Source organism: Belonocnema kinseyi, chromosome 3, assembly GCF_010883055.1.
Source record: "Belonocnema kinseyi isolate 2016_QV_RU_SX_M_011 chromosome 3, B_treatae_v1, whole genome shotgun sequence".
Taxonomy (NCBI): domain Eukaryota; kingdom Metazoa; phylum Arthropoda; class Insecta; order Hymenoptera; family Cynipidae; genus Belonocnema; species Belonocnema kinseyi.
The window spans coordinates 157345409-157357463 of NC_046659.1; the positions used below are offsets into that span (position 1 = coordinate 157345409).

The following is a 12055-nucleotide window of genomic DNA, read 5'->3' on the forward strand; positions in this document are numbered from 1 at the left end:
AGATTGTAAAAAATATATAGATGTAAACGGAAAGATTGTAAGGAATGGAAGTCATGTAAACCCTTAGGGGACACATTATGAATAAAGAAGAAGAAGAACTAAAAATATAATCCTCAGGAGGAAGCAACTGAAAAAAAAAACAAGGCAAATAAATTAATTTGTAAGAAATGTAATTTTTAAAATCATTTGACATTTTTTAAACCGTTGGATGTATTATAATAATAGTCTAGGACTGGTAAAACATCTACAAATTTCTTGAATACTTTGAAATCCCATAAATTAACTTTTAATTATCTCTTTAAATTTCTTCAAAATCTTGAAAATCTTTTGAAATTTCGATTGTTGAAATTGCGGATGTTATTTTAGACAATCAGCGAAGAAGTTTGAAAATAGGTTTAAAAACAAAGTGAAAAAATAGTTTCACTGGCGAAAAAATCAAGAAAATATTAGCATTATTTTTTGTTTTAAATAGTAAAAAAAAGATTTGCATTGTTAAAAAAAAGTGTCAATATTGTCGTGAGTTCAAGGTCTGAGAAATGAAAAAAAGTAAGTGGTAAGGCAAAAAAAAGTGGTAAACATACAAATTTCTTTTAGATAATTTTCCTCGTATATTTATCATTTTTCATAAAATTACGTATGGCTGTACCGATTACTTAATACAATAACAGTCTGCAAAAAGTCCTCTACACTACATTTCTCTTTTCTTTATCGTGATATATCTGTACTGAATACATTTAAATATTTCACAATAATTATATATATATATACCCTTAAAAAACGTCGAATTAATAAATTCTGATATAAAATGCTGTAAAAAAGTATTCACTGAAAACAAATATTTACAAAAATACTCTGCACATGTGTGCGAAAACTGAGTAGTAAATTATTGCAACACATATATTGCGCTTGCGTTTCTCTTTTTTTTTCTGGAAAAATGGAACCTGCGAGTTCGACATATAATACATAAATTCATGAATTCACATTTCGATATACAATAATAATAATAAAAATAATATATATAATTATAGAGACAATAGTCCTTTAAGTATGTTGCAAATCACCTAATCTAAGTACACATGCAGTATAAAATGTTTCCTTTTTCTTCTTTGAAGAAAAATTTTAATTTAATTTAAAAATTCTAAATTTCCTTAAACATTACAATACAATAAAACTGCTAATTTCCCTTTTTTATTTCAACAATTTCCATTGTTTCTAAGATGTTATCCTCCACAAATTTCCGAATAAACATTAATTTAGATCTAATTACACTATATGACCAGATTTTTTTTGCGGCAATTTTTTTTGGCATCGAAACATAATTTTTTTGGCTTTCCCAATTGCAGGCCTTACAGTCCCTATGAGTTAAATAAATAGGGGCCCAAAGGTGATGTTTTGCCCGAGAAATTTTTAATAGATTTCAATAATATGAAGGTTTTCTTAAAGATTTTAGGGATATTTTAAACCTTCTACGGCATTTTCAAGAGCTTTTAATTTGCAATATTTTCAAGAATCCAAAGAGGTTTAAAAAAATAATTTTATTGATTTTAACGGATATTTTTAAAAAGTTTTTCGTATGATTTCTTAGATTTGAAATTATTTGTGGAAATTAACCCTGAATTCTTATTAATTTATCTTGAATTCATTTTAACTCTTTGGAATTCCTTGTAATTTTTTAAATTCTATTGACAAAATGATCAAAGGATTTAAAATCTTTTTGGGACACTTTAAAACATTTCCAGAATTTGTTTATTTATTTCAATAATTTGAAGGAATTTCAAAATGTTTCAAATATTTTAGAGTATTTTAAAAGATTCAAAGGTTTTTTCAAGAAGTTACAAAAAACTTAAGGGATTTCCAAGGATTTTAATAATTTTAAAGGATATTAAAAAAATCATTTCCAATTTATTGAAATTCTTTTGATTTGTTATGCAATAATTAGTCACTAGTGAGATTCCAAATATTTAAAGATATTTTCAAATATTTTTTTTTGCAAATCATTTGCTATTCGCCGTGAATTCGTATTAATTTATCCTGAATTCCTTTGAATTCTTCTAAATTCACCTTAAATTCTTAGACATTTCATCAAATTCTTTTGAATTCTCTTTAATTTTTTTATAACCATTGCAGACTTACTCGATGAATTTTTTCATATTTTTCAATTGTTTCCAATTCGCTTGATTGCTTTTTAAATTCAACTATATTTTTTATGAATTTATATTTCTAAATTTACTGAAATCAATGGCATTTTTTCAATTTTTCAATTTTTACAATTATTCCCAATTTATTTGAATTTATTTTCAGCTATAAATAGGACTACAAAGATTGACAGATATTTAAAATGATTTTTTTGGAATTCGTGCCGAATTTTTATTAATTTAACCCGAATTCTTTAAAATTCTTTGGATTTCTGTTGATTTTTTTTAATTTACTTGAATTCTTCTAAATTTACTCAATTCTACTTAATTCGATGGTGCTTACAAAAAAAAATTTTTACGTTTTAAAAGTTTTTATTTAATTGATCCTGCAAACTTTTAATATCACCTTGAATTCCTCTTAGGAATTTAATCCAATTCTTTTGAATTACTTTGAATTTTTCTAATCTTATTTCAAATTTACTGAACTCAATAAAGTTTTTTATATTAACATTTTTTTTCAATTCATTTGAATTTTTATGAATATAATCGAATATTTCACTTCCACCTTAAATTTCTCTAAATTGATTCTATTTTTTCATTCAAATGGATAGAAAACAATTTTTTTTTAAATTAAAAGGCGTTCTTGAGTTCCGTAAATTTGAAATGCGTTTAGAAAAATGCAAAGGAATTCAAAAGAATTTAAAGCAATGTCTAAGAATTCAAGGTGGGATTAAAAGACTTCAAAATCATTTAAATAAAAACTTAAAAAATTTTTATTAAATCCATCGAATAAAGTAGAATTAAATAAATTTAGAAGAATTCGAGAACATTAAAAAAAATCAAGAGATTACCAAAGAATTTAGAATGAATTCAAAAAAATAATTTCAAATCTTTGAAACGCAACTAATTTCATAGAAAAAAGTGACTAATGACTACAAAACAATTCAAATAAATTGGAAAACATTTTTTCAATCGAAAATATCCATTGAACTGAATAAAATTGATTGAATTTAGAAGAGTTCAAAATGATTTAAAAGAATTCAGGGCAAATTACAAAATAAAGTGCATACAATATTTGAAAATCTCTTCAAATCTTTGAAAACCTACGAAACTCCTCACTTCTTTTATATAAATTCTTCGAAATATATTAAAATATTATAAAATCCTGTAAAATTACATGAAAACAAATTTTGAGAATCATTTAAAATGTACTAAATTATTCAAAATCCTATGATGTTTTTTTAAATCTCTTGAAACTTTTTAAAGTCTGTGAAAAAGCCGAAAAATCTTTTGCAACACCATAAAATATTAAAAATACTTTTAAATCCCATTAAATTACTGAAATAAAAAAATCTTTGGAATTAATTAAATACATTATTTTTAAGTAAAAAAAAATCCATTGAGTTGAATAAATTTGGAACAATTCAAGTAAATAAAAAAAATCCAAAGGATTTATAAGAATTCAGAATAAATTAGTAAGAATTCAGGGTGAATTCCAAACAATAAAAATTTTTAAACTTTTAAAATCGTTGAAACCTTGCAAAATAATACTAAAACTAAAAATACACTAAAATATTATTAAATGCCACGATATCGTATAAAATCTGGCGATATTTACTGAAATCCTGGAAAATTAATTAAAACCGCGATCCCAAAATATTTCAAGCGCTTTAAAATCTTAAAAATTTATTCAGATTATTGAAATATACTAAAAATGTCTCGGAATACTTTAAAAAATACACTAACATATTTCAAAATAATTCAGAAACTTGGGGGAAAAAAATCACAGAATGAAAGAAATTCCTTCATTTTTGTTTTTTTTTTTTCAAAAGCTCTGACTCTTGGAAGCTTCGATCATATTATAAATTTTTTTTCAAGTTCCATTGAGCTGAAAATAGGGTGTCATAGGGACCGGTCTGTGTCGCCTGCAATCGCAAATTTGAGGATACAAATGAGAAACAATTATATTAATCTGTAAAGAGTTGAAAATAATGAATTTTTAATAACAATCAAGAATCGGGAAACTACCTTGCTCGTCTATGATAATACCTTTACTCAACAATCATGAAAATATCATGCAATATATGAACGATATATTTACATAATATTTATGTGACTACTATTTCCAGAGTGGCCGTTTTTTTAATCGAAGAAAATTTCCGAATTTTTCACGGTTCACAACAATTTTTCACGCACGACAAAATTTAAAAATTTGAACTCTAAAGCTAAACATTTATCCATTTGAAGTAAGAAAAAATAATCTACAAATTAAAGCATCCAAAGTGGAACTCTTGATTTTTAAATTATTTAAAATTGAAGTTTCAAAATTTCTTTAATTAAAAAATTTTATATTCAAATGCTCAATAATTTACAAGTATAATTTTCATTGTTCTAAATTTAACAATTAATGAACTTTAAAGTTTTCAAAATTCATTTTAAGCAATTTGAAGCCAGAAATATTTAAAAAATTTAAATTTTAACTGAACATATCATAAATTAGAAGTTAGCTTATTTTCATTTTTTCATTTTAAATATTTCAAACATCCTTGCAAAGTTTTAACTATTCATTTCAAAATCTTGAGAAATCTAGAAGTTGTTTTGAATTTTTTGAAATTTAAAATTAATCAAATTTTTCCTACAATTTTTAGAAAATCCTGCTTATTTGTAGAAAAAAATTCGAGTTATTTTAAGTTTTGAAAATATTGAAAATTATCTAAGAATTTTTAATGATTTTAAATAATTTAAACAAAGTGTATTTACCGAAAAAATTCAGTTATTCGTACCGAAATTTAAGCCTAATATGACCTAATTTAAAACAAAATGTTGATTTTTGCACATTTTAAATGCAAAATTTAGAAGCTTTTTAAGAATGATGAAAGGCTTTAAAAAATAAAAACATTTTTTAAGATTCCTTGGAAAAATGGAAATAATTTCTCCGATTGAAAAATTATTTTAAGAGGATATGTTAAAAGATTTCCAAAATTTTCAAAAAAGAATCAGGCAGATTCTAAGGAGATTCTTTTTTAATTTGCAGGATTTTTTAAAAATGATAAGAAAAATTCGATTAATTTTAAAAGATATTATTATCGAATTTTTCCTGCAGATTTTAAAAAATTTCCTTAAAATATTTAAGATTCGTTTTGGCAAGTTTAGAAAACTTTTAAAATCTTTTAAACTTGCCTTTAAAATAATGATTGAAATTGAAGAATCATTTTCAATTGTCCTTGGAATCTTAAGAAAATGTTTTAATGTTTTGAAGCCTTGCACAATTCTTATAAAGCTTCTAAATTTTTTGTTTGAAATCTGTAAAAATCGAAATTTTGTTTTAGCTTAGGCTGTTGCTATTTGCACCGAAATTTCGGAAATAATTTCAAAATTTTTCTAAAAATAATAGTTCAATTGTTATAACGTTTAAAGTTTAAAAGCTCTTCCAAATTTTAACGATTTAACGCTTTCTATGTCAAACAATTCAGTTTCAAATTGTTTAATTTTAACTATTTGCTTTAAATTTACTCATCTTAAATGAAAAATAAAATATTGCTAAATATTAACTAATTCTTCTTCTTCTTAATTACAGAATTTCAAATTAAAAGGATTAAAAATCGAATAATTTAAACAGAAAAAATATTTTAAACTTAATAAAAGCCTTTAATGACTAAAACTTTCGAATTGCAACAGTTTAAGTTTTAACGTTAAAATCTGGAAATTCTTAAAATTTTTTTCACTTTGTCAAAAAATTATTATTCACTTGGTAATACCTATAGTACAGATCAATTTTAAAAATAATTTATTTATATTTACTATTAATAAAATAAGAATGTTTTTAATCCCAAATTTTTCACTTTAAACGCTTTTAATTTTCTATTGTTGAAATCTTCAAGACTGCATTTTAAAATTCTTTGAGTTAAGAATGTAAGCTTAAAAACAAAAATCTAAAATAAAACATTTTTAAGGTAAAATCTTTTCAAATTACACAACAAAAACCGAATGATCATAATTTAAAAGGATAAAAATTCAACTAATTATTTGAAAAAACTGTTAAAATCGAACTTGGCAGATTTTTCTTCTAAAAATTTGTAACATTCCAGGTCAAAAAATAAATTCAGTTTCTTTTCCCGGTTTTTCCAGGTCTAAAAAAATTCCCGGTCATTTCCCAGTTTTCTTGATTGCCTGATCAAGCGGCCACCCTGTATTTCTCTTTATTTCGGCTACCTGCAGGATTGCTAAATAAATAATACATACTTTTTAATGAGAAAAACGCAAATATTATGTAATATATAACCGATATATTTACATAACATTTATGTGACTGCTACTTCTCTTTATACCAGCTACCTGTAGGATGGCTAAATTAATAATACATACATTTTAATGATTATCATAAAAATATATAATATCATGTGATATATAAACGATATATTTACATGATATTTACGTGACTGTCATTTCTCTTTATTTCGGCTACCTGCAGGATGGATAAATTAATAATACATACTTTTTAATGACAATCATGAAAATATTATGTAATATATAAACGATATATTTACATAATATTTATTATACGACTGCGATTTCTCTTTATTACGGCTACCTGCAGGATCGCTCAATTAATAATGCATAATTTTTAATCACAATCATGAAAATATCACGCAATATCATGTAATATATAAACGATATACTTACATAATATTTATGTGATTGCTACTTTTCTGTATTTCAGCTACCTGCAGGATGGCTAAATTAATAATACATACTTTTCAACGGAAATCATGAAAATATCATGTAATATGTAAGATATATTTACATAATATTTATGTGGCTGCTACTTCTCTTTAGATCAGCTACCTGCAGGATGGCTAAATTAATAATACATACTGTTTAATGACAATCATGCAAATATCACGCAATATCATGTAATATATAAACGATATCTTTACGTAATATTGACGTGACTATCATTTCTCTTTATTTCGGCTACCTGCAGGATTGCTAAATAAATAATACATACTTTTTAATGAGAAAAACGCAAATATTATGTAATATATAACCGATATATTTACATAACATTTAGATGACTGCTACTTCTCTTTATACCAGCTACCTGTAGGATGACTAAATTAATAATACGTACTTTTTAATGGCAATCATTAAAATATCATGTAATATGTAAAAAATATTTTCACATAAAATTTATGTGACCGTCATTTCTCTTTATATCAGCTACCTGCAGAATCGCTAAATTAATAATACATACTTTTTAATGACAAGCATGAAAATATCACGCAATATCATGTAATATATAAACGATATACTTACATAATATTAATGTGATTGCTACTTTTCTTTATTTCAGCTACCTGCAGGATGGCTAAATTAATAATACATACTTTTCAACGACAATCATGAAAATATCATGTAATATATAACTGATATATTTGCATAATATTTGTCATTTCTCTTTATATCAGCTACCTGCAGGATGGCTCAATTAATAATACCCACTTTTTAAGGCTGTTGGGCCGCGTGAATCAAAACAACTTTTAAATCTTTGGCCGTGTGCGAAACGTCCACAACGCTGTCCACCATTTCTTGCACTGCTGTAACGCTCGGGAAAAATTGTGCAGCTTGCTTTGTTTTAGAAACGGTTTGTGCAAGCGCTTCATTTAAAGCATTCGCGCATTGAAGAATCCGCGTTCTAATATCATTTCGCGAAACATTTCTATGTACAGTATCGCCGATGTGAACTAATCTGTGCGCGCTTAGCACTACGAATTTTCCGTGTGCCAGAAAAACCTAGAGGGAAAAATAATATTACATTGTTATTGCCATTATGTAAAGAGTGGAATTCAATATTATTAAATTAATATGCAACTACGAAATTTCTGGAAATTAAAAGAAGCTGAGGATATCTGTACGACCGGTCGTACTCAATTTTGCAACATAATTCGTCGACCTGGATAAATGTCGGGGTCGGATGGACAATATTTTCGCGAGGTTATTATAAATAATGTTGCATTTCTTAGCTTCTATGGATTCACTTAATATGTTTAAATTAGAAGGCTTTAACCAATTTTTTTACAAGATATTCTGAAATATAAAAGTACAATCGATTCATTAAATAGTACAAAAAATTCAGCGCATTTTTAGGTAAAAGTAATATATTAAATTCAATTTAAACAGCTTTAAATTCCTAACTTTTCAAGTAATAATATTAAATTATTAATAAAATAGATGAATTTTTAACCAAATAGGTGAATTTACATCAAAAAATATTCATTTTCTACCAAAAGACGATTTTTCAACAAAAGACATGCATTCTCAACCAAACAGTTGAATTTTCAACTAAAAAAGATCAATTTTCAACTAAATAGTTGAATTTTGCACTAAAAAAGATCAGTTTTCAACCGAAAATGGAATATCTAACTTTACAAGTAAAAAAAATTATTTTACAAAAATATAATAATGATCAATCAAAGTGATGTTTTTTTTTTAACTAAAATGATAAATCTTTAACTGAAATAGTTTAATCTTAAATAAAAAAACATTTATTTTAAGCTAAAGTGATTAATTTTCAACGGGAATAGTTGAATTTTCAACAAAATACATCAATTTTTAACTAAAAGACGATCAATTTCCAACCAAAAACGAAATAGTTAAATTTTCAGTAAAAAAAATTAATGTTCAATCAAAGGCTGCAATTAAAATAATAAGAGTATTCAATTCGAACAATTATATTTTCAATTAAAAAAAAAAAAAAACTTATTTTCAGCAAAATGGTTACATTTTCCAACAAAGAGATGAATTTCCAAATAAAATGATGAATCTTTAACTCAAGTAGTTAAATTTAAAAAAAAGATAAATTTTCTGCCAAATAGTTTAATTTTTAACAAAGAAAAATAAATTCTTCCTACTAGCGAAGAATTTTCAACTAAAAAAACATAATTTTCGATAAAAAATTAAATAGTTAAATTTTCAGACAAAAAAATAGAATTTTCAACTGAATCGCTAATTTGTCAACCAGATATGAATTTTAAATTCAAATGATGAATCTTTAACTAAAAAAATTAATTTCTAACAAAAAAGTTTAACTTTCAAATACGTAATTAAATTTTTATTCCAAAAAAGATAATTTTTCAACCAAAAATGGAATACAGTTAAATTTCTAGTTAATAGAAATATTGATCAACCAAAGCGATCATTTTTGTAACTAAAACGACGAAATTTTGAACGAGAACAGTTACATTTTCAGCGTAAGAAATTAACTTTCAACAACAAAAAAAAACAATTTCAATATTTTCTAATTTTCAGTAAAAAAAAATAATAATGTTAAAGAAAAGAGTTTAATCAGTTTCACTTTTAACTACGCTATCAAATTCGTATTTGAAAAAAGAAGGATTCTGAACGAAAAATTTTCAAATAAAAAGGACCAATTTTTAATAATATAGTTGAATTTTAAAATAAAAAAGATCAATTTTGAACCAACAATGGAATAATTAAATTTTCAATTAAAAAAATTAATTTTCAACCAAACCGACACAGTTTTTATTAAAATAATAAATCTTCAACTCGAATAATTAAATTTTAAACAAAAGATGAATTATCAACTAAAACGATGAATATTTATTTAAAGTACTTGAATTTTCAAACAACAATTTGAAAAAAGGGCGTCAAAGTTAAACTACATTGTGAAATTTTTTGTTTTTTAAAGGTTTATGAATGGTTGAAAATTTAACTGTTTAGTGGAAAATACTTCTTTTTTTTGTTTAGAATTGATTTTTTAATGTAAATTTAGCTTTTCGATTTTTTAAGATTTATATTTTTTGGTTAAAACTTCGCGTATTTTGTTGTTGTAAAAAAAAGTCTTTTTTAGTTTGAAATTTCCTTTTCTATGAAAATGCAAATTTTTGGTTAGAATTGTTCTTCTTTGCTTGATAATTCAACTAATTTGTTTAAAACATTTAGGTGACTCGCTTTGTTAAGAAATAACTTTTTTTGTTAAACATTATAAATTAATATGTATAATTAATAATATTGAATATATTAATATAATATATTAATAATGAATGATTTGTATAATTAATAAGATACTAATGTTATAAATTAATATTTTTTTATTGAAAATTTAACATTTTGGTGGAAAATACTTTTTTTTAGAGTTTATGTTTTAACAGAAAATGGAAAATTTCCATTCTTTAAGATTGATATTTGTTAGTTAAAAATTCGCGTATTTTTTTTGTAAGAAAAGTAGTTTTTTGTTCAAGAGTCATATTTTTTGTTGGAAAATTGCATTTTTGTAAAAAAAAAATTTGTCTTCTGATTTAAAGGTTCGATAATTTAGATAAACTTTTATTTATTTTTTGAGTGAAAAATCTTTATTTGTTGGAAATTCGTCTTTTTGGTTTTAAAATTCTTTTCTTTTGTTGCATAAATTTAATTCTTTTTTTATTAAAATTTAAACTATGACACTTTTTCGTTGGCAATTTGTCTTTTTAGGTTGAATATTCAACTATTATGTAGAAAATTCAATTATTTTGATGAAAATTCCAGTATTTTGTTAAAGCGTTATCTTTTAAAGTAGAAAAAACTTTTTTTGTTTGAAATAAATACATTAAAAAATTTGAAATTTCTATATGACTATTTTATTCCGCTTATAAAATATTCGATGGTAAAAATATCATAAGATTAAAATGCTGGTATTCGAATATTAGTCTAACAGTGTTAAATTAATTAATGAGCTACTGCTTTGCATATTTTAAATTCCTGAATATGTCTGAGCAAGAAAATAATTTATATTCAACCATTGATAAAACGTGAACAATAAAAATATTGTTAAAAATCATAAATTCTTAAATCCTCTTAAATTATTTTAAATTCTTCTAAATTCTGTAATATTCTCGGTTAAATAACCTAAACTTAAATTCCCTGAAATTTAAAAACTCCATCCAGGAGGCTGGTTTTATCTTTTAATATCCAAGAATTTCGTGATCAAATTTGAGCGTTGAGCATCAAAAAAAAAAGAGAGAGGAATTAGAATTTTTTCATTTTATTCTGAATTCAATTTGCTAAATTTGAATCTCATACCTTTGGCGGTTGATTGTGCTCAACTGTTTGCAGAAAAGCATCAATTGCATGGGTGAGATGAGATCCGTGAGTGATCACTTGAGCTGCATAAAAAGCCAAAACTTGTTTATCGTTCGGATCCATTGGCGAAATGGTGACGTGTGGCATTTGAATTGCAGCATGATCTGCCTCTGTGACAAGAAGATCATAGCTACTGCGAAGTTCATGCGGTAAAGCTGCTCTTAATTCTTCCCTTTGCTTTGCCACTACCTCTTTCGAGTCCAAATTCACGTAATCATAATCCTCACCAGCATCGTTATTACTGCAGCTTGTAGATATCATCGAAGACCTCTTAAATAGTAATGTTGAATTTCCCTAAAAGTACAATATTTTCCAGATCTTCACTTCATAGTCCAAAATTCTCTCGAAAGAGATTAATTCATTGAAACAGGTTAAATTTCATCCAAATTGTGCTATTTTCAAGCAAAAAATACGAATTTTCTATTAGAAAAATAGTTGAATTTTCAACCGGATATTATGAATGTTTAACGGAAATTTTAATTGGAAAATCAATGGTTGCATTTTCAACAACAACAAAAAACAAATAAATTTTTAACAAAGTAGTTCAATTTTCAACAAAATAAATGAAATTTCAACTAAAAAGACGAATTTGCAAAAAGAAAGGAGAATTTTTAAGAAAGAGTTAAGTTTCGACCAACCTATGAAATTTGTTTAACAAAACTATTGAATTTTCAACTCAAAAATGTAAATTTTCATCCTAAATTTTCTACCAAAACAGTAGAATTTTTAATAAAAAGATAAATTAAATAATAATAATTAAATAAATTGAATTTTTAACA

General features: G+C 24.5%; 1 protein-coding gene across 1 annotated transcript in view; it reads right to left on the minus strand.

Annotated features, from left to right (window-relative positions):
• Nucleotides 1-6973: 6973 nt before the first annotated feature.
• Nucleotides 6974-12055, minus strand: part of LOC117170298 (breast cancer anti-estrogen resistance protein 1) — a 41812-nt gene continuing 36730 nt past the window's right edge. Inside the window, exons 8-9 of the mRNA XM_033356971.1 lie at nt 11217-11570; nt 6974-7928 (exon numbers count right to left, since the gene is read on the minus strand). Coding sequence (XP_033212862.1) covers nt 7641-7928; nt 11217-11570 — 642 coding nt within the window. The 3' untranslated portion in view covers nt 6974-7640. The remainder of the gene's footprint in view (nt 7929-11216; nt 11571-12055) is intronic.